Here is a 17,149-nt window from a genome sequence, read left to right on the forward strand (position 1 = left end):
TAGTCATAATTCCTCTGCCCCGGTGAGGCTGATGTATGTTTTTCAGTGCTTAATTACCCATTTGTCGCCAAGATTATTAAAAATCTACGAGCCTAAATTAATGGAACCTGGTGTAGAGGTGGCGCATGGGCAAAGAATGAACACAGAATTTAGTGCAGATCCAGACACTTTCTTTACAACTGGTATATAGAACATAGGTTTTGGTGGATGGCTGCACTTTCTGAGTGTCCCTCTAGTTTGTCTGAAGGTTTTGGCTTGTGTATGTAGTGTATTATGGATGCGATAGCAAGATAACAAAATGGCTCACATAAATTGAGACTCAAGATTACATTTCAAATACAAATACTTGTTTGTTACAGTTAATACATTTCAGTTCAATTAGATAATTTCTGCCTGCATAACTGCTCTGAGACTGAAAAATTTGTAAATCCATACTGGTGCATTTACATCTAAGCACCAAAGCAGTTCAGCATGACTCAAGCACACATATGACACATCCAGATATGGAACCACACATCCAAGCCACCCACATACAGAAATATCACAAAATTCTGTGCTAAATAAGCACATGTGCTTTAAAGATACACGATCCCAGCTATCAGCTCTCTAAGATGAACTTGTCACATTTTGGTCTGTCTTGTGACCCACGTTTAGAGCCCTGTCTGCCGACAGGCCCTGTAATCTGTGGTTGGAACACACAGACAGCCACAACCAGCAGCAAAGCACTCCTTTAATACACTTGGGAATAACTACACATTCTGGCACAAAAACATACACACATACATTTGTGAACTGTGAATCTAATTCTGTCCATGCAAATGTTGCATGAGGTACTAATGCTCAAAAAGAACTCGCATTGAGAAGAGGTGACTGACACGCTAGTCACTCACTTGTGTGGAGTTTACATACTGTGCGACAAATTAAACTTCATACATGTTTTTAAACCCTAAAAACATTACATCTGCCTCATTCTCAACAACATAAAACACGCTCTTGATATCAGCTGCAAGTTTTAATGCCTCTTTGAGGTGCGACTAGGATGTAGGTTGTACATCAAAATCTGAGTGATGACTAGGTTCAGAGGGAAGATAAGAGGAAGCTCATCACCTTACTGATAAGCAAAAGCCAGGATATCCATGAATCATGGCTTTTTGTAATTCATTGTTAGCAGTCAGGACAAAGGTTGAGGGTGTGTCTGGTTACTTGTTAAGAAACATTGTTTACTGGAAGTACCAGCCAAATGTTTTTGTACAGCGGATACTGTAACAAACATTCACAGCACCACATTCAGCTGCCTTGTATACAAACCTACATTTTCAATGAATGTGCAGTACCTTCACCCACTGAAGCAAAAATGGCACATACAGGTCATGTTTGCCCACTATGTTTACAGCTACCTTTATATCTATTATGAGGCAAGAATGATGCATGTTGTCACTGGCTACAGTCCACCCCTACTACTTTTGCATATTTTAGTTGTTCAGTCTGCATTAACATATTGTATTGGCCAACTGAGGGCAGCAAAAACAGGCTGTAAACAGTATACAGTTATTATTCACTTCTCTTTTAGCTCTCTTTAGGTCTCTACAACCTCAAGAACAAAACTGCACTCCATGTCCCCTCTGCATGTATACTGGAACAATACATCCACAAATACAGTACCATCTTTGCCAATGGTATTGTGCTCATATACAAGGAATCGGACTTCAATGTTACTGGTCAACACCATCCAGTGATGCATAAAGTTAGAGTACGAAGTTTTGTCAATATTTATGGAACAGTGTGTGCTTATAACAGTGCAATCAACTCATGAACAAAGTCCCAGATCCAGTACTAAGACTGCTATTGACTCATTGGTACCTCTAATTGGTTTATTCATTTTAGCACTAATGAAAAAAACAAAAGAATTACACCCATCACACCAGCTCTCTATTAATCAACCAATACTATGTCATGAAAGCACATGTCTTTGGCTTCTACTCTCTTTCTGCTGCACTTCCTTGTTTTATTTCTATGTGTGGTCCACACCTTGTAACAAACACTCATAATAAGGAAATGATTGTGGGTGGAGTACACACCTGTAGAGTCCAAACTTTACTGTCACTGCTACATGTAGTTAAATTGTTATCACTTCTATTTATTTCACATTCTTCCTGCATTTATTTTCATAACGCTACAAACTTAGACCATTTTAAATGTCATATATAAACACACACAGTGAACAATACGCTAATTAAAGTGCTCCACTTGGCTGGATCCTGAAAATACCCGATGTGCTGTGTGTGTGAGACAACATTGCTATAAAACATTAAACCGAAATGGGAAGCTGGCTGGACGGGTCTGGAATCCAGCTCATGTGTGACAGATAAATGGGCCCGTGAGGGCACCCCGGCCATGTGTGATAAGAGTAGCTATACTTCCTGTGATAAAGAGTGACTGACCACACCTCTGCGTGATCAACAGCACCACACACTTACACCCACCTCTCTGCACACAGAAAACGCTCCGTCTATAGCAATCAGGAAGTGACAGAGAGGTGCCTCATGAACAGGCTCATTTCGTTATTGGTTTCTGATGCACAGGATGCTGACAGCGCCTCACAGCAGGGGCTGATACCCCTGCTGCAAGGACAAGGGTAATGTCACACATACTGCTCCAACAAATAGCTGATGGAATGCTTCTCGAATGTGAAGATTTGCTGATTTTCTGTCTCACATCACCGCAAACTTGATATCTCTGGGCTCTCAGTCTCAGTCTGGGTTAGGCCATCTTGTGAAGGACATTTATTGTTGCTCTGGAGATACAGTTCAAAGACAGAGTGGAAAAACCACCTTTTTTGATTTGAAATTTTATACAGTATGTGTGAGCTTAATTTATCAAGTGACATGCATCATAGTCTAAACAACGATGTGTGAAAAACAACATCAGTTGGGTTTTATGTACTTCTTTGAATCGTGTGTTGAAAAGGAACCAAGAGGAGGAACTGGTCAAATCTGAGGGCCAAAATGTGTGACGTTATTTTAAGTTTGGCAAGACACAAACCTCAAAACACCAGTGTCCTGCATGCTGCTGCTGGTGAGCGAATGTGTGCAGGAGTGAGAGGCAGAAAGTAAAGAAAACTGAACACAAACTACATAAACTAAAAGAAAAAAATCCTTTCTTATCTTTTATTTTATCCTCCTCTTATTCAGAGACAGGAAGAGCAGGGCAGGGAGAAGGGTTGAAGAGAGTTCATTCACAGTTATTGACACAGGAGGCTCCAGAGGGGAAGTGTGATTGGCTTTCTGTCAATCAGCTGTAGTTATGTGGAACACTCACATGTTCAGGCAGCACAAGACTCAGGCTGCTGGTGTGAATGAGTGCGAGTGCGTCAATTGACATGAGAGCGGTGTTAAAGGATAACATGCCATACCCAACTGACCAATCACAATACAAGGCCAGCGCGGGCGCTCTGATCAATCGGTCACGGATCGTTATTGGCTAATGTTCGCTCTAAAGTGGTGAGGATGGTCAAAGCTCTGCTGCGGATGGGAAACCTGGAAATGTTTTCATGTCAAAGGCAGAGGAAGAATAACCATTTCTATAGTTTTAATAATGCAATAATCAAATGATGGATTCAAACTGGTAACAAAGCAAACACTCTGCATCAGACACATATTCTGTTTATGTGCACAGAAATTTGAATAATGCAACATTTTTGTTACAAAACAGCTTTAAAAGTTATAAAGTTGTCATTGAAGTGACTCTACAGCTCTTATAGAAATTAAGCTTATTTGTTGTAAACCTCTTACAGAGCAATGAAAAACCAACCAAGACCCTATATAATGCCTCCTAGCCACTTATTCTTTGTTCGAGTTTGTGCTTTGGGTCAGCTGAATGTGACGAGGGGTCCTCTAATCCTCTCTGCATCTATGATTGACATCCGCCGCTGTTTCAGCCTTGGTGTGTTTGATCAGGTGGACTTGGTTTACATAAACTGTCTGATGTCAATGGTTTATCTTGTAATTGGACAAACTGTGGCCCAGCTTCAGGGCACCAAACCAACTGAAAACGATTTGCATAATGAACACTAGGAAGTCTGTTCTCTCAGGGTTTCCCTGGTCTAAATATGTGGCTATATTTACAGCTACACATGACAGACAACAATCTTTAGATACTATTTGTTTGTAGGAATCTGATCTCAACTTGAAAATATCCACTTTCTAGAAAGAATCTGTGTGACTTAACTTAATGTTACTGTGAATTGCTGCACTGAAAACATATTCCGAGAGTATTTTTTGTGTAAGATTGCAAAAGATCTGGAGCTCTACTGTAGCAGAGGAGGGACAAACAAATGTGTCTAACAAAGTCATCTTTCCTGTTACTGCTTTAAATACTTAAAAATGAATAATAAAAATCAGATTTGTGGATGGAAATTGGCCTGTCATCTGTTTTTAGATAGATTAGAAAACATTATCAGAGTGCAGGAGTATCATCCAGCTAAGCAAACACATTGATGCACACAAAATGTACTGTAGCGTTGATTTAAATCAATTACTCAGGAACTACGGTGTCACACTAAGTGGAAAACTGCACCAGTTCCTGAAGAAACTTAAGTTCACGGAGTTCATTCACCGGGGAGCTGGGAAGAATTCAGGTTTTCAGTAGCCAACCCTGTGGATTGTTGTACACATGGTATGACAAGGAATAAAAAAAAAACAGTGATGTGAATGAAAACTTGGGCTATTATAATCTTGATCATCCAGTCAGCTGATGAGCAGAGATTAGTAAAAAAAAAAAAACAGGCAAACAATCCGGGTCCATTGTTTGGTTTCCCGATATAAACAGCTCAGGCCATTATAGGGCCTTAAGGCTCCGGATAGCAAGCAGTGATGAGCCTCTCTGTAAAACACAGGAAACACTGTGAAAAAGCATCTGTTCCACATGATGCGTGTGTGCGCGTGTGCATGTGGAGGGGGAGTACAGAGGGAGAGAAAAAAATGCCAAGGGTCTGCAAAGGAAGTTCATCTGTGGACATGGTGGATATGTTTATATTCTCGCTTTGTAAGCCAGAATGTGATGACCAATTTGTATATTTCTGGTTATTGTTATTTTTCTGATGTTTTCTTCACCAGTTTGGATTTTTTTTATTGTTCATTTGGCCAAAAAAGTACCATAAACGAGAGGATAAGCTGCAAAAATGAGCCGTTTTGTACGCTTACATTTGTGCTCTCTTCTTACAGCATGCAAACAGATTAAAAACTTTGTTCCTTTCTGTGATTAACATGCGTTTTGTGTGATCCAAACTCAAGTGGACAGCTCTAACTAAGTCACTTCACTTCTGTAGAATACCTCTGAGCAACCGGATTTCACTTCTCTGCTCCACACGCAAGTAAACACGTACGACATTTCTGTCTGCAGTTACCAGATGTGTTGTTGTTTTTAACTGTTGGGAGATGGAAATGCACTTCCTTTGCCAAGTCTGCCAGAAATGAGAACATACATCCGCTTGAGTAGACATCAGTTGAGGTCCCATTGGTGAAAAGTATGTTTTCATATGCTGCCAACACCATGATCTTATGAATGTCGAACAACCTGATGAGTGCTCGTGTCTCCCTTCGCGTTTAGATAGGAGTGAAAAATTTGAAAATATTTTACGATAGACAATCCTGATTTGCTAAATTGTGCAGGTTACGTCAATAAATAAGCAAAGTAGAAGCATTGTCCAACCCTTCGTACTCCACAAGAACTCAATGTGAAATTGGCTATGCAACTGCATCATGCATGTAGCGATAGCTAACTAGATATTAAGATAGATAGATATTAAGATAGATAGATATGCTCCGTTATGTCACCAAGCAGACCAACATACTGAATGATGCATCCAATCGAGGAATATACGATTATTATTTTTAGTCTGTACTTATGGTGAGAACAGGATGCAGAAATTTGTGTTTTGAAGCCTTATATCCAGCCAATACAATGCTAAACTAATCATCTGATCACGTCCCTTCAAATGCAACTGTGGACAGAATTGCAATTAGGATTGTGCTGTTATCCCAAAATATCATAATATAACATTTGAGAAGATTTCCCTCTGTTTCTCAGGATATGAATTCACACATACATTTGTGACTAAACCGCATGTCAATGCCAGGGATGGACAGGTAGGACAATAGTGAAGTCAGCTGACGGCACAAAGCACCAAAGTACAGTTAAACAACAACAAATGTTCTTGATCAGTTCCAGAGAATCTCAGAAACAGAGACTTAAAAACAGCAATAGTTTTGAATTTACTGGGATGAATCTTTGCATGCATGTACACCTATCATATGAAGGCCTAGCAGGCTTCAAGCGATACATTTGTGGCTAAAGAACAACAGTCAGGACATATAAGCATCCTAAACAAAAAGGTAGAAGCTGCTGATACAGGTGTAACAATGTTACAGTTCCTAAAGAGGTTAAATGTTGATGCTTACAGCATTGGATATATCACAACTTTTAAGGGTTAAATGAAAACTACAGATCAACACTGAAGACTTATCTATTGCGAAAGGTGTTTTTTGTTCTTCCAGCTGGCTTCAGCAGGAGTTTTATTCACCAGCTGGCTCTGGTAGCGTTTCACTGGTCTGACTGGTTGAAGTCTGATCCCGATAGACGGTGATGGACTGTTCATCCAATAACCTGCCAAGAATCTTTTTTCAAAGTTCCTGCCCTTGTCCAAAACAATTTCTATAGAAGAATTCCCAGATGATTCTGTTTAACGAAAGCATCTGTTACATCAGTTTAGGCAAATAGAGGAAATCACAATGAGACAAACATCGACTCTGCCTCCAAAGTGACAACATGACGATGCAACATCATGACCAAGGACTAAGAATTCCTGGCAGAGAGAACTCTAAATCTATATCTTCTTTCAGGTTACTCTGCCATTCTGCTTTGTTTTGGTGGTGTGCTTTTCCACTGGCCTGAAACTCAACTCCTATCAGGTTTATTATGGTATAAATATCAGATGCTGCTAACGTAGATAAAAAGTACGTGAGGAACAGAACAGTCCTGCTAAGGGAACATACAGACCTGCTAACTCCTAACTGCTGTGTTCTCGACTTGATGAGGGCTTTTTATTTGGGGATGGATTATATTTCAATGCTACGCTGACCTTAGTTGAATGTCACTGGGCATCTCCTGTCCAATACTGACTGTGCACATGCTGACCGTGCAGCAGCTCACACTAGATCAATACATCCTCTGCTTGTGGTGTGACTCTCTGTGCAAGGGAGGCCTTGTACTTCTATAAAAGGTAATAAAAGTCCTGGAAAGGAGAAAGAGGAACATCCTCCAAATTGTGGAAGAAACTGCTACGGTAATAGTATAGTTTAGGACACGCAGTCAAAAATTTGACTAACAAATTTGAGCATGTGATTAGTAAAATACACACCAACAAGTTAACATCAGTAAAGGCTGCATAACAGATAAAGATTAACTGAGGGTGTAACATTAAGAGTGAATATGTGACAATAAAGGTATTAAAAAGGTGTGCTTTCATTTTTTCGACCCTGCCTTAATCCCACAGCCATTCAGATTTCTGATAAGAAAACCGCCACAAACAAAGTAGTAGATAAGTGCACAAAGATTATTTACAACCAGTAGTGAGACAAAAGAGTTGTATGATGCCGCATCTAACATCACAAAAAAACAGGCATAAAAATCTTAACAGATGCTGAAATCTATTAAGAAAAAAATTGTCTCAAAGTGCCACTACAACTAAAATAAATCAAACAACATTACACCCAGTGTTCTTTTGCTGTCAACACATTCACACAACATACTCCTTCAACTATTCAATAGCAAATACCAGACAAACAGACACTCGTCATCCAAGACTTTATATATCACAGGAGGTTAAAGAGGAGTTTATGTCTGGTACATATGACAGAAAGATTTAAGTAACCATAGGCAAGTAGACAACAACAGCACAGTTAGCGCACATTTACAAAATATTAAATAAATTTGCAGACTACTTGAAGTAGTTTAAGCAACTAAAATGTATTGTTTGTATGTAAATGTCATGGTTGGGAGGTCATTACTGTCATTCAATGGTCAAAAACTTAAACACAGAATTTCTCATACATCTAATTTTCCCTTTTAAAAAAAAATCCCTCTCTTATTTTCTAAATTACAGATATATTGATTTACATACCTATAGTTTTACTTCTGTAATGAAAATCATTATTCAGTATGATGTTGAGCAGTGCTCACCTTCCGAAGGGAGTTCACAAACGTTTTGGACATTCGGAAAAATTGTGCGGTCTTGGTAAAACGTATTCAAATTTAAGCTCAATACTGTAGCTGACTGAACCACAGAAGAATCGGGGAACTCGAGGCTGTCATTAATGCATTTTTTGAGGTACCACATAAATAAAAGTTAGTTGAAAAACATCCTCAGTTTTGTAAACATTTATGCTTGACTGAGAAAAAGGCATGCAGATATGTGTAAACAACTGTTGCTTCTCACTTCTGGCTTAGCGAAACTTTAACACACATGACTGATCACACGATTGATCAGCTGCTTCCGTTTCCTGAGAAGAAATAAGCAACAATACCTGCTTCTTGCCAGGTGTCAGTTTGAGAGTAAAGCACAACGTTTCAGCTTGATCAGTAACCTGAACAGGCCAAACACTATTTCTGTCCTCCGAAAAGAGGCTGAGGTGGTAGAGGACTACACACACCAGGGTGTTCACCTGGACAACAGGAAGTACAGCACTGAGGATGTCTACAAGAACGGACAAAGCAGACGCAACTTCTGAAAGAAGCTTACGTCAGTCAACATTTGCAGAAAGATGTTTACTATCCTCCATAAGTCTGTGGTAGAGAGTGCAGTCTCTTTCGCAACTGTTGGGCAGCAGCATCAGAGCCAGTAGTGAGTCCATTTATGTGACACCACTTAAAAATTGATAATTATGTTAGCTTCACCAAAAACAGACTTTTAAACATGTAAACCCGTTAGTTCGACTGAAATTGGACAAAATCGAGCTTCTTCAAACTAGGCTAACACACTGAAATTGCAATTGGATATCAAATAGACTAATGAGCCTGCATTTCCATCTTTTTGCATTTCTTTGTAAAAACAGTAATTGTATATTCATACAGCTGAACTCTGGATATAGCTGCTCTCATTCACGTATTTTTCTGTCTTTTGTCAGATGACTACACGTTGTGTCAGAAATTATGACTGAAAATCAGTCCATTGAACCCATGTCTCAACTTGAAGTCACTTAAGGCATTTCCAGAGTGTCCCCTCCTGTGTATACTTCGACAAGAACAGCAATCCAGTTAATTGGCCAGTTTGAACTCGAACCATAGCTTAACTCAGCTGTGAATGTAACGGTACCAAGTGACTCAAACAAGCTGAACAACCCGATAAAGAAAACTGGCTTGGTGCTGGGGAATGCTCTGAAGCCCCTGGAGCTGGTTGTGCTAAGTAGAATGCTGCTCGATGGACAACACTGCACACCCTCTACACACCATATTAATTAAACAAAAAAAACATGTTAAGCCAGAGGCTTCTTCAGCTTAGCTACAACAGAGAACAGTAAATGAGGTCATTCCTGCCCACAGCATTAGCCCTATGCAATGACTGTTTCAATGACGATGACTAATTATTTTACTTGAAGGATTAACAAAGTATACCTCATTCGAATTCTGCACTGGACACTACAGTTGAGTTTTGGATGTGCAAACAGTCAACAATGACAACTCTTACTCACCAACTGGCTCAACTAATAGCACTGCTTTGATCTGATTGGCTGAAGTTTGATGTTAGACACAATGCTGACATACAGATGATTCATCCAGTCATTACTCAATATCTTTTTAAAGTGCATGCCCTTTTCTAAATTCTTTGAAACCATCATGGCTTACACTGCTGTGAGAGGGCACAAAAGGGCTGTCAGTGGAAGAACAAGGAATTATGTTCGTGGCTGTGGAGAAGCAAAATATGGGTATTGCATTTAGTTAAATATTGTCATGAAATAGCCTAGATTTGTTTAGAAAAACAGCAATATAGCAACGTAGCTTTGTTAAATTCAGGACGTAGGTTTAGCAATCAGAATCCACAAGAAAAAGGCAACATGTTCTTCAAAATGAGAGACAGTCAGCCATGGTTTTTTTTTTTTTGAGTACTTCGTGGGCGTGTTCATGTTTGCACATCGTGCCATGAGAAAAGAAAACTCTGAAACATGACTCAGATCAAGGCCATAAAAATAGGCCTATAGCCACAGGAAATGCTCCAACAGCTTCAGAAGGTGACTTTTGGTTACAAGGTTGCAGGTAGCCCCAGTGTGTGCCTGTCAGCACAGAAGGAGCACCAACCAGGGTGAGTCTGTCTCCTGCCTCTTCTCGACCCGTGGGACCGGGGACAGACACTCAGACGCTGGCCTCTCAGAGTGCGGCCAGCAGGCATGAATGGGGACGCGCTGAAGGTTAGAGGGCTTTTATGAATGAGCCGGCGTCACGCCACTGCTGCGCAAATATCCCCTCCGGTGCCCTTCGCCCTTCCGCCCCCGCCAACAGATCTGCAAGGCAGGAATTCCCACCGAGCACAACCCCGTGCAGTCCACCTGAGACGAGTTAACAATATGGCATGGATAGCGGACAATATTTTAAATGGTTTTGCCTGTTCGTCTGGATTTCAGCACTGACAAACGGCATTAAAATCTCGCCGTTTTAAAGCTCCGGGGGTCTATTTTTAAAAGCTGCTCTGCCACATTCCCTTTACTGAACATAGTTCAGAGAAATAAACACTACGATTTTCACCGTAAGGCAAATTTCATGCTTCCACATAGGCCCACGGGTGCCATATAATCAGGTCTGTGGGCCTACACTTTCAGCAGCTCTATATATTCACACAGAAGCAAACGCACGATCCACGGATTCGTGTGTTAGTCAGAAACAGGCACGAAAGAGCTAAAGTGGGTCGACTCAAAAAGATACAGACGTGTCTTGCTTTGTTTTTGTTTTTTTGTTTTTTTCCAGGGCAAGCCGTCGTTTACAATCGGTATTTTTTATGAATGAAGCGCGGTAGGCTATGCAAATGAGGGCGATTGAGAAAGAGATGGCGGATGAGGCATATCGGATATCTCATATCCTGTGAGACTTCCCCCTTCGGTTGGAAGCAAACACACAGATGTGACCAAATAACGAAGAGAAAATGCCTCGGTAAAGCGCCGCGTTTCGCTGGACAACACTCAGATCAATGGTGCGTGAGTTCGCCGCTGTTTGCGTGTTTATAAAAGGTGGAACTTCCAGGCGTGTTTGAGTTTCTAAGTTACGCTGCAACAGGGCCTGCTCTCTCGCTTCAGATCCTTTCAGAAAATGTTTCCGATCCACCCACGCTTATTCCCCTCCTCCTCCCACTCCTTTGCCTTCTCAAGACTGTAGTCTACACCGAGGTGGGGGCTCTAAACCCCCCCTCCTCTTCTACAGCACTGTCAATGCATTGCTCCACAACAGCATCAAACACAAAATCCAACCAAGCAAATAAGATTAAAAGACAACACGAACAGCAGCGTTGCAAAGGGGTGGGGGGGTGGTGAGGCTGCACATTTCACCAAGTTGCCCCAATCACCTCCAACTTGTAGGCACCGTGAGAGGTGAAAAAATAACAGACAAATAAGAGTTTCAAGCCTCGTACTCACTCGTTTGGGTGGGTTTCTTCTATCATGTTTTCGTTTCACCTCAGGTTATATACCACGGCGGTTGCATACTTTTCACTCGTCGTTTTCACTCCACGGATTCTATCTCCAATTCCGCATAAATCCCCCCTGCGCCTTTGTGCGAGTGTCGGCTCTCTGGCTTGCCTTCGACTGGCTGCGCCTCCGTATTCTTTTCCTCAGTTCTCCCTCTTCTCCCCTGGAGCCAGTCCGTTTCTTCTGGATAGCAAAGACTCTCTCTCTATAACTTTAATAACCCCATCACATTCGGTAGATAAAACGTTGCCTATGCTGACAGTTTTGGTTGCAGAATCCAGCTCTTGTCTCTATACCCCCCCCTCCCTCCCCAAACACACACACAAACACACACACACACGCAAGGCACACGCTCCGTTTTTAAGTCCTGAGGCGCATGTTTTCACCGACGACTCTGCTTCCAGTTGTGCGTAAAAAGCGCGTCGTCGCTGCTGCTACAGAGGGGTGGCCCCGCTAGAGCCCCATTTCGCGCTACTCCATGTTGGATTGCAGGCGGCCCAGGAGCTCCAACGACGCCGGGGGAGGGAGGAGGAGGAGGAGGGAGGAGGGAGGGAAGGAGGGGGGTGCAGGGCGGAAGCGGTGACGTCGGTCTACATTTTGGTGGAGGGCCCACGATGGCTGCAAACCGTAGTGGCCCTCGATAAATGCAACCTTCACAGCTTCTCCCTTTCATGGATCTTTAATAAAAAATCCGGACATGGCACGTTTGTTCTCATCTGAAAATATTTCGAGTTTAAGCTTTGGCATTGAAGACACATCCATTGGAAATGACAGGTGACAGTGATATAATACTTGTCACCTGAATTTGGTTATATTCCCCCAGTTACCAAGAAATAACACAGATATGACAACCTAACTATTTGGGTTTAAATAAAATAAATAAAAAAGCACAAAAAGTTTGGTTTTCGTAAACTCCACCAGCACGTCTGATGAAACAAATAAAAAAAGATTAAAGGTGTTTCCTGGCTAATCCTGTTAACTTTTCACTACCATATCTGTGTTAATCCATCACAACTCTGAGTAATCCCTTTCTGCTTTGTGAATTCTGCGGATTCAACTCTTTAGCACCCATTGATCTGCTAAAAGAGTGGGGAAGTTAGATGATTAACCACTTTTGTTTTCACTGAGTGCTGCCAGATTTGTGTTCCAGCACCAAACAGTTGCCAGCATTGTTTTCAGGTTCATGTCTGGGCGAAAAATCAACTCGTTAAAACTGTGATCCCATAGCGCCCCCAGCTGGCCATTAGCACATCCTACGACAAAAATAATGCAATACAACTTCTTATGTCTTTCTTTCCCTTAAATGGACATGAGCGGCATTTTGTTCTCCATTTTTGAAAATATTTTTTTCTTTTATACAAGTATTTCTTTAACAAACTTACACTGAATGTAATGAAGGCCTTTTGGTGGTCATTACAGTGTGAAACCCATAAATGATAAGTAGCTGTTGAATAGATTTCAAAGTTTTGCTGCAACCATCAAAACACACTGATGTTCAGTCTTAAGTCAGGACTTGTACAACCCGTTGAAGCTGCAGTTGAGGAAAATATGATGGATTAGGCCTCAGGCAATATTGTATTAGATGAACTCCGAGTAGTTTGTGATTGTAAATCAAAGGCACATGAGTGGTTTACAGACTAAATTTACTATCAAAAGAGCTCCAGTGGACAGTTTGTACTTAAATGTCCTATTTATCAACTGTCATCTCAACATAAACCACAAAAAAGTAACATCACAATACGACCACTAATGAGTATAAAGTTACTTGGTTTATTTCTGTGAAATTCTGTGGTAAAAATATTATTTTCCCAAAGGAAGAAACTCAGAGACAGAGATAAAAATAAGTAAAAATATGAAAATGACTACAACAAAAAGCCCCTTAGTTATGTGGATATGGGAATTTTTGTCTGTTAATGTTTGTTTTTCACCACTCTCAAAATGGAGCTGATTAACATTTAATATCGATCTCTTACTAAGTTATTTATTGTCATCTGAAGCATTTGGTGAAAAAAGAGAAGAAGCAACATTAGAGGTATCTTTAAATTCTTACAAAACCTTTAAGGTCAAATAATTGTTATACTACATGTTTGAACATTATACTACAGGTTTGAGCATTAAGACATTTATCATATCAACCCCTGCAGATGAACCTGTTATTATAATATTATAACTGGAAGAATCATGACATCAGAAGTGGATGTATGGACTCAAGGTTACAGTAGTACATTCAACACTGCCACCATGTGGTTTAAATATGACTATTCAGTCTCCTCAAAGCTGAGAAAATGCAAAGGAAACTTTTAGGTTACCCCCCCCAAACAAACTTTGCTTTAAAAGAAACCGTCAAATTTCTCTTCATCGTAGCTTTTTAACCTTTAACCTGATTTTCATCACGATAACTGTTGAGATATAAAACTATTGAAATCTAGTTATTTATTAATCAGTGTTCCCTGCTGCATTTAGAATAAAACTAAACAGTGCGGATAGTGTTCCATTACATCACATAAAGTAGCCAACAACTACGTGCGTATAGTGTTCTTTACTATGGCTGGTTTCTGTCACCGTGTGTTGTTTTTGTGTCCTTATCCTGTCCTAATATTTGCTTTATATTCCCTATGTGCTTCACGAGACAGAAATTTCCCCTCAGTGTATTCAGGGGTCATTTATTCAAAGCTCCCGTGTGTATATAAACAGTAATTGAGTCAACACGCACACACACAGCCAGTCTACCATCCTTCATCAGTGGAGTAAACACTTAGAATTTAGTCCCTGTTTTCTGCATTCAGGCTTTGTGAGCTTTCTCTTCACATTAGGAGTTATAATTTCCATTAAAGGCCAATAGTCAAATGTAAAAGGATGAACATATATGTGATGCCGTTTTCAAATTGATTGATATACATTTAGCTGTGCAATAAATACATGAAAACCTAACAAAGAACCATCTTTAAATCTAAATGTCCCATTTATTTCCAAAGGTGCTGCAGTGTTTGAGCCTTACTGTGAACAGTAATATATGTGCAGGGTTCAAAATACTGTGCTCACAGTCTGGAGCATAAATCTGAGTTTAAAACATGGACATTTGAGCAGTTTGCTACCTATGTGGTCCAATATAAGACGAGTATCATGTGTAAAGCATGGCATCCTACCCCATGAGATTTAAACTTAGGACATTTTTAAGTTCAGACTATGTGTAAAATTCATAGATATGATGTGTATATAAACCTAATATTTAAGTGAAAATCTGATATATCTTACTGCTTAAAAAAAAAAAAGAAGTTCATTATGAGTTTGATGCTAACAGAAATGCTAACAAAATGAGACTTTAACTTGTTTGGGATTTTCTTGTATCACTTCTTCTTTTCAGAACATCCTGTCAACAGTTGGGACTCCAGAGATGAGTTGTTATCCATCCATCCATTATCTTACGCTTATCTGAGGTTGGGTTGCGGCGGCAACAGCTCCACACCACAGTAATTTTCACATACCACAGTAATTTTCCTGAGAAATAAGTTTTAAAAGGTTTTTTTTTTGTACAACTTTAACTTCAGCCATGATTCGACCCTCCCACAGGTGCATATGCTTCCACTAATAAGGATGGGTCTTACTTTATAGAAGCACAGCTATGCAAGCAATCAGCTCATCTCCTGTCCCTCCGTTTTGTCAGCTGTTGGAAATCTAACGTAACAGTAAGTCTGACATTCGTAAATATGCGTTTGTGTGTCTGTTGTCTCTTCAGCTGATTATACTTTTTATTTTTATATGGGCACACCTTTAAAGGACTGAGTTTAATAAATATATTTTTTCTTTAGAGCTGGTTAACTGGAAAGGCTGTGAGCCTGTCTTATGTGAAATCCGGTTCCTCTGAAAGAATCTGTTATCCCTGTTTCGGAAGCAAGCGCAGGTACAAATGACAAGCCATTTGGTTCTGATCTAGTAGTCGGTAAAATGACATTTATTGTGTTAGTGTTGTAATTTTATTATTGAGCTCGCGGCTCCGGGTAAAAAAATAAAGCGTATTATAGTTTTCAACACGGTGCCGCGTGCCTCTATTACGTCAAACCAAGCAAACACAGTATGCTCGCCCAAATGTGTCACTTCAAACTTTGTTGTGAGAGTTGCACGTGGCTTGAAGTTCTGTGTGCTGGACATGAAAAATGGGCCTTCCTGAAAACATCACGGACCATTTTCCATTTTGTTCTTGTGATCCACGTTTCTAAAACAGATCTACAGTGCCGTGATCTGTAACAATGAACATTAATCCTTTTTAATTTTATTTTTGTCTAAATAAAACAAATGACCTAACCAAATGTAAAAGCTTCTGCTTTAACCGTAGGTTTATCAGTATACCACACATGAAAGACTTCCTTATCATTGAGTGTTTTAGTTCACTGATCCTTCTCATCATGGATAATTAATCCTGTGCATTTGGAAACATTTGCTATTTTGTCATGCAGTCGCAATTTTGCTGTGCAAACATTTGTGATCCAATATGGGTCAGTCTGAAGAGTCCTGTGGAATAAGCTGCTCTGGGAAATTTAATCCCTACTGGATATTCCATGGTTAAGTGTCACTGTATGTATGTTGTGGTCATGCATGTATGTATGACAGCCTTTCAATAAACTAGTAAAAAGCTCTTATACATGTGCAAGGGGGGGGGGGGGGGGAAGACCTTTATTCAAAATGAAAATGCTTTTACATATACGAATGAAATATTTTCAGATGGTTTGACTTGAAACGGAATACATTTTTCTTCCCCTTTTATTTTTTTTAAAACGGCTGCTACATCTGTGGAGACTGTTAATAGAAAACACCCTATATCATCTGTAGGAAACTAAGCAGAAAACCATTGGAAACACCTGCAGGAAGAGAAACGCCAGCAGCAAGTATGTGAAAACGTAACTGTGGATACTGATGATTAAAACCACAGGACGACACAACAACTTTATAAAAAGTCATGTATGAGTGAGTGGCTTAGGTCTTACATGAACTGTGCTCAAGCACCCACCCCAGTGCCCCAGGCAAAGCATCCCAAGAACCAAAACGTGCCCACGGGTGGATGTAGCGGGGAGGAGTGAGACACGACCACCTCTCCAATACAGCTGAGCACAAAGAAAGACACGCATGGATTCAAATGAGCAGACGCCTAGGCACACACCCACACAGAGGACCTCTATCCACCTGTGATGGTGCATCCAGCCCCAGGGAACTCCCTCTCCCTTTAAAAAAAATAAAAATAAAAAATTCATTTTTTTTTTTAATATAAAGTGTTTGAGAAACTAGAGTGCAATTAATATGGGGTAGGCATGGCAGCCCCAAAAGCTTAGTGTGTGTGGTGTCAGTGTGTGAAATATAGCCACCACACCCAAAGAACATGCATTTGTAACATGCACCCCCCTAAAACTTTTGGTTTAGGTGAAATGCCT

The 17,149-nt window shown here is 40.3% G+C and overlaps 1 protein-coding gene across 1 annotated transcript in view; it reads right to left on the reverse strand.

Moving 5' to 3' along the window:
- The window catches only part of LOC140312799 (sprouty-related, EVH1 domain-containing protein 2-like), a 31,398-nt gene extending 19,158 nt beyond the window's left edge, over positions 1-12,240 (reverse strand). The window contains exon 1 of the mRNA XM_072390613.1: positions 11,676-12,240. Coding sequence (XP_072246714.1) covers positions 11,676-11,701 — 26 coding nt within the window. The 5' untranslated portion in view covers positions 11,702-12,240. The remainder of the gene's footprint in view (positions 1-11,675) is intronic.
- Positions 12,241-17,149: the final 4,909 nt, after the last annotated feature.

Source organism: Leuresthes tenuis, unplaced genomic scaffold, assembly GCF_036924035.1.
Source record: "Leuresthes tenuis unplaced genomic scaffold, fLeuTen1.0.hap1 SCAF_8, whole genome shotgun sequence".
Classification (NCBI taxonomy): domain Eukaryota; kingdom Metazoa; phylum Chordata; class Actinopteri; order Atheriniformes; family Atherinopsidae; genus Leuresthes; species Leuresthes tenuis.